General features: G+C 47.0%; 1 protein-coding gene across 9 annotated transcripts in view; it reads right to left on the bottom strand.

Moving 5' to 3' along the window:
- NEDD4L (NEDD4 like E3 ubiquitin protein ligase) overlaps positions 1 to 16,353 on the bottom strand; it is a 346,917-nt gene that overhangs the window by 15,471 nt on the left and 315,093 nt on the right. For all 9 annotated transcript variants that reach the window (XM_082853615.1, XM_082853611.1, XM_082853609.1 and 6 more), the window contains 4 exons: positions 15,100 to 15,329; positions 13,519 to 13,640; positions 11,034 to 11,104; positions 9,297 to 9,392 (listed from right to left, as the gene is read on the bottom strand). In XM_082853615.1, the coding sequence (XP_082709741.1) occupies positions 9,297 to 9,392; positions 11,034 to 11,104; positions 13,519 to 13,640; positions 15,100 to 15,329 (519 nt within the window). The remainder of the gene's footprint in view (positions 1 to 9,296; positions 9,393 to 11,033; positions 11,105 to 13,518; positions 13,641 to 15,099; positions 15,330 to 16,353) is intronic.

A 16,353-nucleotide genomic window follows, 5' to 3' on the forward strand; every position in this document is an offset into this window, starting at 1 on the left:
CAATGTTGTGTTAGTTTCTGCTGTACAACAAAGTGTATCAGCTGTATGTATAAATATATATGCATATCCCCTCCCTCGTGCATCTCCCTCCCACCCTCCCTATCCCACCCCTCTAGGTGGTCATAAAGCACCAAGCTGATCTCCCTGTGCTATGCGGCTGCTTCCCACTAGCTATTGGTTTTACATTTGGTAATGTAATATGTCAATGCTACTCTCTCACTTCGTCCCAGCTTACCCTTCTGCCTCCCTGTATCCTCAAGTCCATTCTCTATGTCTGCGTCTTTATTCCTGTCCTGCCCTAAGGTTCTTCAGAACCAATTTTTTTTTTAGATGCCATATATATGTGTTAGCATATGATGTTTGTTTTTCTCTTTCTGACGTACTTCACTCTGTATGACAGACGCTAGGTCCATCCACCTCACTACAAATAACTCAATTTCATTTCTTTTTATGGCTGAGTAATATTCCATTGTATATATGTGCCACATCTTCTTCATCCATTCATCTGTCAATGGATATTTAGGTTGCTTCCATGTCCTGGCTATTGTAAATAGTGCTGCAATGAACATTGTGGTACATGGCTCTTTTTGAATTATGGTTTTCTCAGGGTATATGCCAGGAGGTAGGCATGGAGGGAACCTACCTCAACATAATAAAGGCCATATATGACAAACCCACTGGCAACATCGTTCTCAATGGTGAAAAACTGAAACCATTTCCTCTAAGATCAGGAGCAAGACAAGGTTGTCCACTCTCACCACTATTATTCAACATAGTTTTGGAAGTTTCAGCCACAGCAATCAGAGAAGAAAAAGAAATAAAAGAAATCCAAATCAGAAAAGACATAAAACTGTTACTGTTTGCAGAGGACATGATACTATACATAGAGAATCCTAAAGATGCTACCAGAAGACTACTAGAGCTAATCAATGAATTTGGTAAAGTAGCAGGATACAAAATTAATGCACAGAAATCTCTAGCATTCTTATACAGTAATGACAAAAAATACAAAAGAGAAATTAAGGAAATACTCCCATTTACCACTGCAACAAAAAGAATAAAATACCCAGGGATAAACCTACCTAAGGAGACAAAAGGCCTGTTTGCAGAAAACTATAAGACACTGATGAAAGAAAGACGATACAAACGGAGAGATATACCATGTTCTTGGATTGGAAGAATCAACATTGTGAAAATGACTATACTATCCAAAGCAATCTACAGATTCAATGGAATCCCTATCAAACTACCACTGGCATTTTTCACAGAACTAGAACAAAAAATTTCACAACTTGTATGGAAACACAAAAGACCCCGGATAGCCAAAGCAATCTTGAGAAAGAAAAATGGAGCTGGAGGAATCAGGTTCCCTGACTTCAGACTATACTACAAAGCAACGGTAATCAAGACAGTATGGTACTGGCACAAAAACAGAAATATAGATCAATGGAACAGCATAGAAAGCCCACAGATCAACCCGCGCACATATGGTCACCTTATCTTTGATAAAGGAGGCGAGAATATACAATGGAGAAAAGACAGCCTCTTCAATAAGTGGTGCTGGGAAAACTGGACAGCTACATGTAAAAGAATGAAATTGGAACACTTCCTAACACCATACACAAAAATAAACTCAAAATGGATTAAAGACCTAAATGTAGGGCCAGACACAATAAAACTCTTAGAGCAAAACATAGGCAGAACACTCTATGACATAAATCACAGCAAAATCCTTTTTGACTCACCTCCTAGAGAAATGGAAATAAAAACAAACATAAACAAATGGGACCTAATGAAACTTAAAAGCTTTTGCACAGCAAAGGAAACCATACACAAGACAAGAAGACGACCCTCAGAATGGGAGAAAATATTTGCCAATGCAGTTCAGACTTTAATTGCTGCTGTATTTTTACTCTTCTTCAAATCCTTCCCTCCTGCCGGGTGCCCCCTTCCGGCTGCTGTCTTCCATTCCATCCAGTTGCCCCCCGTGGTGACCTGCTCCTGTCCTGTGCAGGTCATGGCACTTTTTGGAAGATATTAAACAGTTCCGCTTAGGGAGTGGGATGGGAGGTCTCTTATAGTAAAACATCTTTAGTTCTTTGACAATTATTTGGAGGTCTGTAAGCAGTACTCATTTACACTTTTGTAGTCGATTGTTTGGGGGTCTGTAGTCAGTATTCATTTACACTTTTGTAATATTTTTTAATAAGACAGTTTTTCTTTCTCCCCCCATTTATTCCTCAAAGATTGTCTTGCTGTTCCCTTCCATGATGAGATTTTTCTATCAGATCCACACCAACTGACAAGTTAATAAATCCAAGCCCGGTTCTGGATTTTGAGAGGCTTTCAGTACAGTTCAGCTGTACTAGAACAGAATGTTTTCTGGGAGCTGCAATTTCCAGAGCTACTGAATGAGAGGGTCAACCACAGATGAGACAGGGTGGGGAGGGGAAAGGGGAAAAACACTTCCGGCGCCTCCAAAAGCAGCCCCTAGTGATGAAAACTGGCAGAATCAGCCAGCACTGCTGAGCGTAGAGAAACGGTTCTTATCAATGCTGGTGGTGAGGGTCTAACTGGTTCAACCTTTTGAAAAGATAATTTGGCAACAGGAGTCAAGATTTTAATGTGCATATGCCTTTTCGTAATAATTTCTCTCTTAGGACTTATACCAAGAGAAAGAAATTGGTCAAGTGTACAAAATGTATATTCCAGGATTATACTCATCATACTGTTTACATAGTGAAATACTGAAATAGCCTCGACGCCGACCACTAGGGCACGGTTAAAAAAGGTACAGTCTATGAAACGGAATTCGGTGTAGCCATTAAAATGGTATTTACTGACATGGAAAGGTACCTACAATATATTAAGTCAAAATTGTATACACTGTACAATTCCATTTCTGTTAAAGAGAGAAAACCTTGTGTGTGTGTTTACAGAGAATCATTCTGGAAGATACAAACCAAAATTTTACTCGTTATTTTTCTCTAGGTGGTAGGAACTATGAGTGACTTTAATATGTGTTTATTGTACTGACTTTATTTTTATTACGAAGATTAATATTTTGCAATCAGATAAATAAAATTGTTTTTGAAAGAAAAAATAACAAGACCGGACCATACTCTCTGTGCCGAGGAAGGAATCATCGGCTGGGGCAGCCGTGGGTCACGTGGTTGATTGGGGCTCACGTGTAGGTCACATGGTTTCTCCGGGCAGGCAGGGAAGGGGGCCTCCAGGCGTGCTCCCTAAGCTGCTCCCTTAGAGTAAATCCTCCCCAAGCCCTAGGGGCCTCTCAGTCAGGCTTCCGCTGGTGTTCCACCCCCATCTCCCTCTCCTCACACACCACTTGTGGGCTGCTGTTCAAATTCCACTTTTTAAATTTTTTTTTGGCTGCGTTGGGTCTTCGTTGCTGCGCGCAGGCTTTCTCTAGTTGCGGCGAGCAGGTGCTACTCTTTGTTGTGGTGCGCGGGCTTCTCATTGCGGTGGCTTCTCTTGTTGCAGAGCACGGGCTCTAGGAGTGCGGGCTTCAGTAGTTGCAGCACGTGGGCTCAGTAGTTGCAGCACGCAGGCCCTAGAGTGCAGGCTCAGTAGTTGCGGTGCGTGGGCTCTAAGGTGCGCAGGCTTCAGTAGTTGTGGCACACGGGCATAGCTGCTCTGCGGCATGTGGGATCTTCCTGGACCAGGGATCGAACCTGTGTCCCCTGCACTGGCAGGCGGATTCTCAACCACTGCGCCACCAGGGAAGCCCCAAATTCCACTTTTTAAATATAGTTCTCGTCTTGTGTCTGAACTCCTTCCTCAAGGACCCAACATGAAGACACTAACACAGTGCCCGGCACACAGAAGGGGATTAATAAGTGCTCGTAGAAAAAAACTGCACTTTCTTGAAGTCTCCTGGCCCAAGTATGAACTCCTCTCTCTTCTTTGTAAAGACCACAAAGATCAGAGGAAGCTCCGGGATGCAGCTCTCACAGAACTGGGCCCCTCTTCTGTGGCAAGTGACAACTTCAGAGTCACACACATCTCCCCGATCCTCCCCAGATGCTTTATGACAAATGTCTGAGGAGTCCGCCAAGAAACTGTCTAGGTCAAATTGGGTATCCTGGACCCAGGCAGAGGAAGGCCTGACTGCTTCTGCTCGCGTTACTGGGCGCTGTCCTCCCCAGCCTCTCCCAGCAGCCGGCCCACCTTCCTGCTTTCATGCTTCCGGTAGCTGCCACCAGCCCCACTTCCTTCACCTGGTCTTTGAGGAACTACCTCCTCACTGGGGTCTTGGTCTGGTTCTGTCCAGCTCCAGCCACGACCTCGCTCTGCCTCTCACCTCTCTCTCCTTCCTACTTCCAGCTTCTGCCTCTTCCCTTATTCCCTCTCCCCAACTCCGTGCTTCTCAGCCTTTTCCCCCATTAATTACCCCCCAGGAGCCTTTTTAGACCCCCCAATTGCCCCTTCCCTCCCACGCAATCTTACCAAAGAGACCCACGGTGCACCGTGTTATGTTCTGTGGCCCCCTCGGAGGACCACAAGCCATTGTAATGGTTGAGACTTCCTGTCCTCCAAGACAAAAAGTTGTCCAGTTTTTGCCCCCTAGGGGTGTCGTCTCCCCAGTTGAGAATGCATGCCTTCACCCAACTCAGGCCAGGTCCTCAAGAGTTTTCCGACAGGCTGCTGCCCATTCTCTTCCCCTCCCTACTGCCAGCTTCTTGGAAGTCCACACCGCTCGCGCCTCTTCAAAGCAACCAAATCAGGGGCTGCTCTGCTGACTCTGCCGTCAAGAACTTCTGCTTGGCGCAGCTCTAAGAGGATGTCTCCTCCTGGTGGGGCATGCGTGTGCAGGGCTGTACGTGAGTGTACGGCTGATTCTTTCTGTCTGGCATATGACGACTGTTCAAATATTGAAGTCTGTTCATCTGAAACACTGTTGGTAGGCCCCAGAAACCAGCAGCTGCAGATTCTCACCAAACAGAAAAAAAGCAGACTGGAAAAAAATGGCAACAGCTGCAATTTCATTACATGAAGTGACAGCTACCACCGAACTTCATGGCCTGGTATTTCTAACCATGGAATGAGAGAAAGAGAGCCTAAAAGCACTAAGGAAGGCCGATTGCAAGCACATTTCACTTCTGTGGTAACTTCACTCTAGTGAAGAAATGACTTTATCTTTTTGCACAAGGAGGCGTGGGCTTCCTCTTGGGTTAGGAAATGGCAATGCATGGTCAGCAGTTTTGCAGAGGGCTGGGGGAGGAGGAGGCCTGCGTGGGCCTCTTGCTGATGTCCACATTTTTGGTTCAACACCTCTATTTTGAGTGTCTACCCTGTACCAGGCACTGCCAGGTGGTGAGTGCACAATGGTGAGCAAAAGGCAGACCCGGGGCAGCCATCACCGAGACTGAGTCTGATGGGAGAGAGAGATGCTAAACACATAACCATACAAATACATGCAAGTCACCTATGGTACCTGCCATAGGGAGACACGGAAGGTACTCTGAAGTACTGTGGTCCTGGGTCAGAGCTAGCTTTGTCTGAACTGACGATGGGAGTGTGTTCCCCACTGAAGGAATGGCATGTGCAAAGGTCCTGCGGCAAGGAGGAGCTTGGTGTGTGCAAGAAGTCTCGTGGGACCAGACCCAGAAAGCACGAGGGGCAGCACGGATGCAAAATGCACCTGGAGATGCACAGGCAGGGCCCAGCCACACAGAACTTCATGAGGCAGATTAAGGACTTGGGTCTTTATCTTGACAGTGATAAAGTGGGAAATCTCTGCATGTTTTTAGCAGAGGAATGGAATGATCATTTCACATTCTGAAAAGACCACTCTGCCATTGTAGGAGGCCAAAGGTGGATATAAAAAACCAGTTAGGAATCTACGAGAGAAGATGGTAGCTTAGGCTTGGGTACTGTTGGGGGGACAGACAAGGAGAACAGAGAGAACTGAAGAATAGTCGGGAGTCAAAATGAACAGGGCCTGGTGATGGATTGGATGTGGGAGATGAGATCAACGTGTGGCTGCTTAATTCACTCTACATTTCCTCCCAGAAAGCAAAATAGATATGCTAGCTCCTCGTTAATCAGGTTTCACTCTCTAAAAAGGAAAGCCAGTAATTTCACAAATAGGGCACCTAATCATTATCTTACTCATCTCGTGAGTCTGTTTTGATTACTGCATTTACTCTACCTGATTCAATCCAAAGTCAGAAAAACCCACATTAAATGAGGAGGTTTAAGAATTGTTTTGAATGAACCACAGACATGAGCTATAACGACCATCAGAATCTTTATTAGAAGTCTACTTAAAAATGCAAACATCTTCTTTGGTTTGTACTCATTAGGTGGAAATAGTTACATTTAACTGTAACTAAGGAAGGTTTAGTCTGCTTCTAACTTTGGCATCACTAATGTCTTCTGAACTGTGTTAAGTTAGTCATATGGATTTCTACAAGAGGATATAATATAGAGACCTTTTTTTTTTTGCATTTGACACCCAAGACTGATTTTAAATCTTCCTTAGTTCGTTATCTCTACTCCTCCCTACATGTGTTAAAAATGCAAAGAAGACACGGTTCTAGGATGGTTAGCCATGTGTTATCCTTTGAAAATTGGCAGTTAAGACCCTTAAATATGTCCAGCTTAAAAAAAAAGTCATTGCAATTCCAATTATTTTGTTGTCTCACACTTGGAGCTTCCATTACTTATAACATTAAAAAAAAACCTAGGCAGCATGATTCATTCCTTTGCTCACTAAGCATTTAGCAGCCATCGCTACACACCGGGCACTGGAGAAACCAAGGAGACCTCAGGGGGCTCACAGCGGGCGGCAGGCCGGGGATGGCTGGAGGACAGAGCGTTATGGCGGGGGAGGGGAGGATGGGTCGGCAAGGAGAGGGCGCCACGCAGCCAGTGACAGGGCACGGGGCGTCCTGGGGGACGCCGAGGCAGGCCCCCCATGGCTGTGAAAGTGAGAGGACGGAGGTGTTGGGAGGGAAGGTAAAGGTGGGCAGCGAGGGGTCCTAAGCCGTGCAGGAAAGGTTTTAATTCACACTGAAGTGCACAGGCTGGCCAGTGAAGAATGTGTGTCGAGCAGAAGAGTTACAGGTCCAGGTTTGCTCTTCAGAACCACTACATCCGGAGCATATGTGTGGAGGCATCAGAGAACGGACTGGAGCGAGGGGCGATGTAGGGACCAGGGAGACTGCTACCCGACACAGCCAAGGAACCGGCAGAGCCTCAACAAGGGGAGGGTGCAGACAAGGGGAGCGATGAGCAGGCTGGGGCTAGAGGACGCAGTGACCGGCTGGACACGGAGGGAGAGGGACGATTCCAAGGGGACTCCAGTTTCAGGCCGGAGGGGAGGGTGTGGCCACTGGTTAGACCGGAGTGGAGATGGGGGGTTGGGAGGAGGAAGTGGCTTTTTCAGTTCGGGGACCTGTGGGTCTTTCAGGAGACACGGCTCAGGAGGCAGCCGAAGCAGGGGGAATCTGGACGCTAGAGGAAGGGTGTGGGCTGCAGGTAAGAGGCTGGCGGTGAGCAGCGCAGAGATGCGCAGAGTGAGGCCGCCCAGCGAGCGAGGGCAGGACAAGGAAAGAAGTGGGCAGGGGAGCATCAGCGTGGCGGGGCCAGCAGAGCAGCAGGGCTTAGGGGAGGTGGAAGGAGAAGAGCGGAGCGGGGTGGGGAGTGGGGAGAAGGGGTGAAGTGGGGGTGACTTGCAGAGGCTTCAGGGGAGGGAGCAGTGGAGGAAGGAAGCAGACAAGGGCCAGAACCCATTTACATTCAGTCCTGGGCAGGGGGGCCACCGCTAACCTGGAGGGGACAGCTCTGGGCGTGGTGCAGAAGAGATTTCCCTCCCCCACCCCACGACAGGACTCCCACAAGGACGGCAGTGTCCATCGGTCTGTGAAGGTTTGGGGGCGTGAAACACAGTACGGAGCGAAAAAGGATGGGGAGGGCAAAATGAGATTCTTAATGGACTCAATGATTTCCATTAATCCCAGGGTCTCTCTCATTCCTGGTGCCTCAACTCAACCAACCAGGAAGGAAAGAAAACACAGACTCCCTGAGACCCACCCACTTCTGGGACTCACACGAGTGACGGTTTCCTGGCCTGAGCGGATGTAACAAGTGATTCTGGTATGTGTGATCACGTTCCTTCGCAACAGTTTTTACCCCAGGTGTCATTAATTTCTTTATATCCAGCGGCACCAGCTTCTTTTTTCTAAGACTGCGAACCCAAGAGGGCAGGGACCTGATTTCCTTACGTCACCTATAAAACTGAGCACAGCATCGTGAAACGAGAGCCAACGTGAGCGCACTTTCTGGACAGCGGAGCACACTTGCAATAATCTCTGAAGCAATAAAGAACCGATCAATGTCACGTTCCATTAGCAAGCCTTAACACGGGCTCCGTGATCTCACGAACGCCAAGGCCACGTACACTTGGTCTGGTAGATGGGAACTCTCTCTGGGCTTTTGTGAAAGGACAGGTACCAGGGGTTGGATAATCCTGAGAAGTCCTTCCCAAAAGCATCGTTATCACCGGGGGACAAATGAACCAAAGGTTTCAGGTTGAAGACAAACACATCCTACAGAACTTCAGGATGAGGATGAGAATTCCAAGAAGGCAACTTTATCTTTGAAATTGATCTTTACGGTTAATCCAGCCTTAAAGACAGTATTGGTGCAAAGCAAGAAGGAATGTTAGAAACCCTGAGCCTGCTGACCCCCAAAGACAAACTTCACCATGACAAGGGAACCATTAAAGCAGAGGGAAAAAAACCAAGGCACCCCCCCCCCACCCGGCATCACCTACTCCTGGTCATGTATTTATATCACTAAGTAAACATTTACACTATTTTTTTGAAGTATCTAAATTTTAAAACCAAGGCACAGGGCTTCCCTGGTGGCGCAGTGGTCGAGAGTCCGCCCGCCGATGCAGGGGACACGGGTTTGTGCCCCAGTCCGGGAAGATCCCACATGCCGTGGACCTGTGCTCCGCAACGGGAGAGGCCACAACAGTGAGAGGCCTGCATACCGCAAAAACAACAACAACAACAAAACCTCAAAAAACCAAGGCACAAACATTCACATTCAGATCTGCTTTAGATGTGAGAAGTAGGTGCTACTTCACACACCAGAGGCCTTAGAATTTCTCTAACTTTGCAGGAAGAGAGGCAGTTGTAATTGGGACTTGGCTTCCTGGCATGACAATAAGATACTGATACAATCAGATGATAATCAGCAAAGACTCAAAGAAGCAAAGACTCTTTGAAAGTCAAGGGGGAGCTCGTAGGGTTACCCACACATACCTGCCCAAAGTTTTCTTCATCAATGCAAAACATAAGGTCCAGTTCAGTCGGATCATTTTCTAAGATCCATTTCAAAGAGTTGTAGTATTCACTATCCTACAGAAATGACACAAAAATTAAAATTAAGCATTTTTTTCCCAAAACACACACTCATTTCTTTAAATAATTATGTCCTTTAAATGTAATTCCATCCAGAATCTCAAGAAATGAATGAGTCACTAATATGTTTCCAGCTCTACCCCAAACCTTCTCTTCCACTTTAATTAAATACAAACTAAAAGACTGCTTTGGTAGTAACAGGGGTTTGTGGTTGGATCCTGTCCTCTGTCAAGAGGAAGCAGCCTGCTCTGGATGGTCGTCATAACATTACAGAACTGAACGTGTAGAGATGAACGTACTCCCCATCTTTTAAGAGTGAAAATATCAGAGGAAAGGAGTAAGGATAGAGAATGCTCTACTTAAATACCAATGGTTTCAAGTTATGCCCCTTCCTGTGCTTCCAGCACTCTCTGCAAGTCACTGTGAGCAAACAGGAAGAGGCTGCCCTGGTGTCAAAACCCAGAACACAGGCCCCGAGAGCCTGGATTCCTCTGTCTCTAGGGCAGCCCCAGGGGCTCGACGAAGACCAAACAGAATGTGTGCACCGACTGTCAATATGGCGAATAAAATTACTTTAGACTTGAAGAGAGATTTTTATACTCCTAGCCTCCTCACCATACAGTAACAAAAGCATAAAGGCTAAGCTAAAGGTAAAAGCTGGAGAGAAACTCGACACGGGTGCCGTGGATACACAGAGCTGCCCGCCCGGGGAAAACCCAGCTGAGTGGACTTGTGTGCACTGCTGGCCTTCTACTCTCCTTCCACACCCAGAGGGTGAGCTGTGAGGGAGGGGTGCACGGCCATATACCCAACTACACAACACGTACAGTCAACACGGCGGCGAGGCTGAGGGGAGGAAGATGCTTTCTGACTCAAGTGACAGAACGTGAGAGCAGAGCTGCAAACACCCCAAATGGACGAAGATGCTTCCTGATGGCCCCGTGTGTGGCCGGTGAATGGTGAGAGGTGAGAGGTGAATGGTGGGAGTACAGGTGAATTAAACGAAAAACAGAAGCAAAAGTATACCAGGAAAAGAGCATCAACTTTTGTTCTTTATAGAAAGGCCTTTCAACTCTAAAATGGTCAGCCTAGATTAAATAAGTTAAATGCAACATGAAAACCCAAATCAAAAGTTAGCAATTATTTTCTAACTTTTCATTCCTCTCCTACACTGTAGTGGTCCCTTACCCTTCTTCCGTATCTGGGATGAGTATAAACAGTCTTCCCTTCATCTACTGTTTTCGTCTGGCTCCCTGCCATTTTTTGAGGTCGGAAAGCAGAGGGATAGCGGATGAACCTCTAAGTGTGCAGTATTAGCAGTTTTCCATGGAAAACAAGGGCAGCAATGAGGTCTCCAAATGACCCTTGGATTTAATTTGGTCAAACCAGTTCCGAGTAAGCAGAGGTAACTGAGATGTGGGTGTACCCACCCTAAATACCACGACTCTAGGAAATGTGAAGAATGATTTGCTTATTAAAAAATTTAGGGAGATCAGTTAGCCTCTTGAACAATCCCTGTTGTCCATACTGAATGGCGACGCCCATAAAAATTGCTGTGACTACAACATGGTCTCAGCTGCCTTCCCATAATGCACAAGCTGCTGGTGCGGCCCGCGGGAGTGACCTCTGTTTACTCACCACAGACTCCATGTCATTCAGAGTTATCTGCTTCCCCAGCATCATTTTGTAAAACGGTCGAATGAAGAAACCTAAAACGCGGTGAAAACTGAGTTAGTTTCCAATCTTTGACGATGCTGTGTATCCGAGCGTGAAATAAAAGATTAACCTGCTTTCATCTGAATGACAGACCGGGACAGAACAGTCGAGGGTTTTCTACAGTAAGATGAGGGCCTGGTTTGGGGCAGGATTGGGGGAAGGGGTTTAGGAAGGAGGGCAGTTATACTAACAGAGATGGTACAGCAGAGGGGTGAGGTCAGAAAGGCTGCTGGAGGTGACAAATGAGCTTCAGGCACAATCAGGAATCTGTAGCGCAAACAGGGCGCACGCACAGGGGAGAAAAGGGCACTCCCAGCAGAGGGACAAGACCCGGGACTCGCCAGGACCGAAGCACAGGGCATCCCGGGCAGACAGGCCAGAGGAGGGACTGGGCAGGGAGTGTACAGCTTACACGCTGCCCAGGGCCAAGGGGAGTCACTGAAACGCCAGGGGGCAATTCCACCTGCATTGCAATGTCATCGCTTGGGCAGTAATGGGAAGAGCAACTGGAAGGGACAGACAGGAAGGAAACGGGGGAGGCCGTGCAGAAGGCTGTGCAGTCTTCCCGGGCCGGGTGATGACGGCCTGAGGGAGGCGAGGGCGGTGGCGATGCCGGCACGACTGCGCAGGGACCCCACTTCACCCCGTCCCAGGCAAGTCAGCGTCACACGTCTCCTGACACAGGCGCCCCTGGAACCTCAGTCCTCCCCCTTCACCCTCAACTCCCATCCTCAGCGCCCCCTCCAGGTCTAACCAGCCTCCCTCGCAGCCCGTTCCCGCTCCCACTGGCTTCAGTGCTGAGGCTCAAAGCCCCTGCTGTCGGGGGGGGGGGGGTGTGAAGCCACAGAAGGGAGTAGGGGCTGATCTGATGTGCAGCGTGTCTGCTCTGCCTCCAGGGCCGTTCATGGTCCCGGGAAACAAAGACACTGCTGGCCACACACCTGGGGGGCATTCGGGCTCTTCTTGCAATTCCCGAGGACACGGTTACCTCCTATCTCCTTTTGCAGCAGGGACCTAGATGCTCCCATCACTACTCCAGGCAGCCTTGACTCCTGGCCCGTCCTCGCTCTTCTGAAACGATCCCAGCTTCTAAGTGCGCCAACCCCACCGCAGCCTCCTGGCGAGGCTAATGCCGGTAAAGCGCTCCCCCCAGAGACCTCCGTGTGCTCCCTTCTGCCGGACTCTGGACCCATGTTTCCCGTACCCTCACTAGAACATCGGTCCCCTGAGGTCAGGATCTCAGCTTAAACTTCTCTCTATTTCCCCTGGAGCAACTAAGAACGTCTTCTTTCTCAGCAGAAGGTACATAAGGGCCGTTCTAATAATCTATGGCATGACTCCAGTGCTGCAAATTAAAATACATTCACTGTATATACCTATACAGAGTGAGAACAATTTCCCCCTAATCAGAAAAAAAAGTGTTTACTCCTGCCACCAGCCCCGCCCCCCGTAAAAAATACAATGTTGAAATTAGAGGATCAAAATCAGCTAGCCATTACCAGTAAAAATTTATTAAAGGAGAAAGTACACAGGGTACATCAACTAGCATAGCTAAGGTTCCACAAATGCAATTCCCATAATTCTCCTGGAACTCTCTCTCTCCAGTAACTGCAGTGTCAATCTTAATCTTCATCTGTCTTCTACTCTCAACCACTTCACACCTAAATTCTTCAAAAATATTTCTGATTCTCTTTCCTCACTGATGATTTCTGTAATGTTCTCTTAAGGGCACTACTTTTTCAATGACCAAATCTATAAGAAGTCTCTATTATAAGCCTATTGATTCAGCCAGGGAGGGGGGTTTCACTCCTGACTTCCAAGGTCCCTTGAAATTCTTGGTACTTTGCATGACTTACATGCTTTAGATAATAATGAGATTATTCTGTGCCATCTGTTTCAGCAGTGATCCCAGGGGTCAAGGTCTTAGCTGAGTTCTAACACGGCTTTGAAATTATTTACAGTCTCTTCACATTCAAAAAAATGGTAATTTGGGGACAAACAGGACAATGGCAGGATACTGGCTGAATCAGACCGTTTTAATGAACTTTTCAATCAATACTTTCCATCTGTCATCAAATCTAGTTCCTGCTAAAGAAATGTTACTCTGGAAAACATAGAAAATGCACAAATACAGAATGTTCTGTGCTTCACACTTAAGTTTTTCAAAAAAAAACCTTTTTCAAACTGTGTGTAGACACTCTGTCTTCAGGGCTCAGATTAAGATGACACCAGGAAAAAAAAGCACCTTCATTATGGACAAAACATTAAAGAAACTACTGATTTACAGAGGGAGAACCAGTGAAGCACTTTTGCTTAAAACCTATGATGTGAAAGATCAGACACCTGATAAGAGACCACAGACAGCACTGTCCAATTTTTATGACTTCAACACTTTTTAATAACTTACCATCTAAAAGTTTCCCATGAAATACTGCCAGACCAGCAACTCTTCCAATAAAAGTGAAATAGGACAAATGATCTTCATTACAGAGGCCTGAATTGGGATTGATCTGAAGTGTGTAGTTGTCCCTTTTTAGGGAGGGAGAGAGAGAAAAAGAAAGGTGGTAAATAAATGCAATAAATAAGAAATGCAAGAATTTGAATTTTCCGGCGCTGCCTGTCATTAAGCTTTTACAGTGCGCTACAAACATCCTGTACCTGACAGGTAAGGCATAAAAGCTAGACAACAGGGCTTATTTGGTTAGCCCTTTTCCGTGACCAAGGACGGAGGTCTACTGGAGCTGGTGAATATGCTGTCATGTTAAACCGTGAGAAACTGGATCTCTGACTACCGTTGATCGACAGAAATCTCAATTTCATACGGTTCAGCCAGGTATTTGGGGAAGCTGAGAAGCCCCACATACCAAAGGGGCTGGACATGGATTCCCAGCTACGTGTGAGTGCAACAGGGTGTCTCTGTGAGGAAGGGGGTTAACTCCCTTGAGAAGCTTTTGGTTTGGGGATTAAAATTTTTCCCAGGGGTCCAACCCCTGATCCATCTGACCAGCATTCTGCCCTGAAAGGCCTGGAGGCCACTGGTAGCAACATACGGCTGTCCCAACAGTGCAAACCTCATGAGGTTGACGTGCACCTCATCGCCCTTCTTCGATCTCACCATCAGGAGGATCGGTGGTTTGCAAAAGGGGCTCCGGGGCCAGATTCTTCTGGGGGCAGCTTTGGGAATGTGGGTAAGAGGTGCAGATCTCGCCTCTGGATCCTCCCCTCCACTTCCATGGCTTTTATCAATTTTACAAAATGGGAAATTCTTGGCCGGAGCATCGGAGAAGAACACTGAGGCTGCCTTCCAAAAGAGCTCCCAGGAGACCGGCACCAGGGGGAAGAGACGGGAGAACCCTTGTCCCTGCAGAGCACAGGCTGCTTTTCAAGGTCAACTGTTTTACTGGGGGCTCGGGTCCTGCCTAAGCCTTTGGAGAAGCCACAGCCTGGAGGAGGAAAGGGTGGCCTTGCGAGTAGCAGTGTTTGATTCCCGAGAAAGCAATGGACTCTGCCTCGGTCTGCGCGCCTGGCAGTGATGAGAGCCTAACGCAAGGTGGGGTGGGCGTGGTCCTTTGGATCCTAAAGGACGGGTCCTCGGTTTGCGTTTAAGCAATTTGACTTCAGAAACTATGCTTGTTCATAAGACAACAACCTTCTGAATTCTGACAGTGACAAATTCTCCTAAATTAACATAACGTTATGAATGAAAATTGCCTTGTTCCTTACCGTTAAGTACCCAACACATTTTCAATCTCAATTACATGAACACAACAGACAAGAGAAGAATTATTTTTAGGTGTTCACAGAGTACGTTCGTTCGCCATGTGGCGTCAGACCTGTTCTAGACTTATAAGGGCTGGCGGGGAGGGGCTGAAATCAGCAGTGTTAATTCACCTCTGAGTGAGCTGCTTATTCTTTCATTAAGTTTAAATTCGTGAAGAATAAAACTGCTTCAGTGCGGACACCTTCTGAATGCACTCCAGACACTTACGTTGCAGAGTACTCGAACAGACCGTAATAGGGGTTGAACATCTCTTTGGACAGTAAGAAGAACCATTCTCTGGCCACGCCCCCGTAGTCCAGACCTTTTTCTGATTCAAATTCAATCCACAGCCTAGCTTTCAGGACATCTGGTCTTTTCACAGACATGATTCTCCGATAGGACTCTTCAAATATGTTATTTCTGTGAAGTTTCATTTCAAACCTATTTGGAATATCAGCCTAAAAACAAGAGGAAAAAAACCCCACACACCATCAGACAGTAAATATACACCTTACTTCCTAACAGAAAAAAAAAACAAAAACAAGGAGCAGAAATGATGGCAGCCTTCAAATAAACAAGCAATGATGAATGGTTCCAACCGAAACGCTCTCCTTTCTAGATTGTTCTTCACACAGACAGAAAGCCTACGTCAGGAGGAGACACACAGCGTCCACCAGCAGGTGTCAGACTGAGCCAGCAACACGCGCTGCAGAAGAAACTATGCTGAGTGAAGGCAGTCATCCTCTCTCCCTTTTATAAGCAACTGTGGGGCACTTATCTGCCCACTGGCAACTGAAATATGGTCAACTCTGTATACTGTTTTAGTCAAACAAAGGGACTATAGTCCAGGGGATTAAAACCCATAGACAATCCCCACCTGGCCAGGCTGGGACGACCCTCAGCCCTGGTAGGGACTCCAGCTGGTAGCCGTGACCATGATGCCTACAAGCTAGTTCTGTTGCCATGGGGAGTGGGACCCTGATTATCACGGCCAAGTTGTGGGAAAGCATCCCAAAGGCAACAGTTACTAAACGTGAAAATAAAAAAGCACTTGACTGAAGTTGTGAATAACTGCCTCCTGGCAAAACAGGTCCAGGGTCAGCTTTGCCAGGATGAGGGATCTACAGAGTCAGTTTCCAGGCAGAAGGTACCACGGTGCAAGTGCCACAAAGTGAGACAGCGTGATGTCCACAGTCATCACATCACTGGAGGAAATGCAGGCGGCGCACAAAGAAACACTGGAATTCCACACGTTCAAATGTGAGTCATTTCAGGAGTTACCCAGGAGCTCCTTGAGTCAGGATGTTAGAAGAGAGAACAGAACCCGTAAGAGGGAGCTCCCCAAGGCAGAGGCTGTGTTTCAGTAGAAAATATAATATTGTATTTTAAAACACTGCCTGTAAAAAGCCTTACAGGGTTTCTCAGTTTTGTCAGAATCTTAACGGGTTTCCTAGTAAGAATTTTAATCTGAAAATTACACTT

This window comes from Leucopleurus acutus, assembly GCF_964270905.1.
Source record: "Leucopleurus acutus genome assembly, chromosome: 13".
Taxonomy (NCBI): Eukaryota; Metazoa; Chordata; class Mammalia; order Artiodactyla; family Delphinidae; genus Leucopleurus; species Leucopleurus acutus.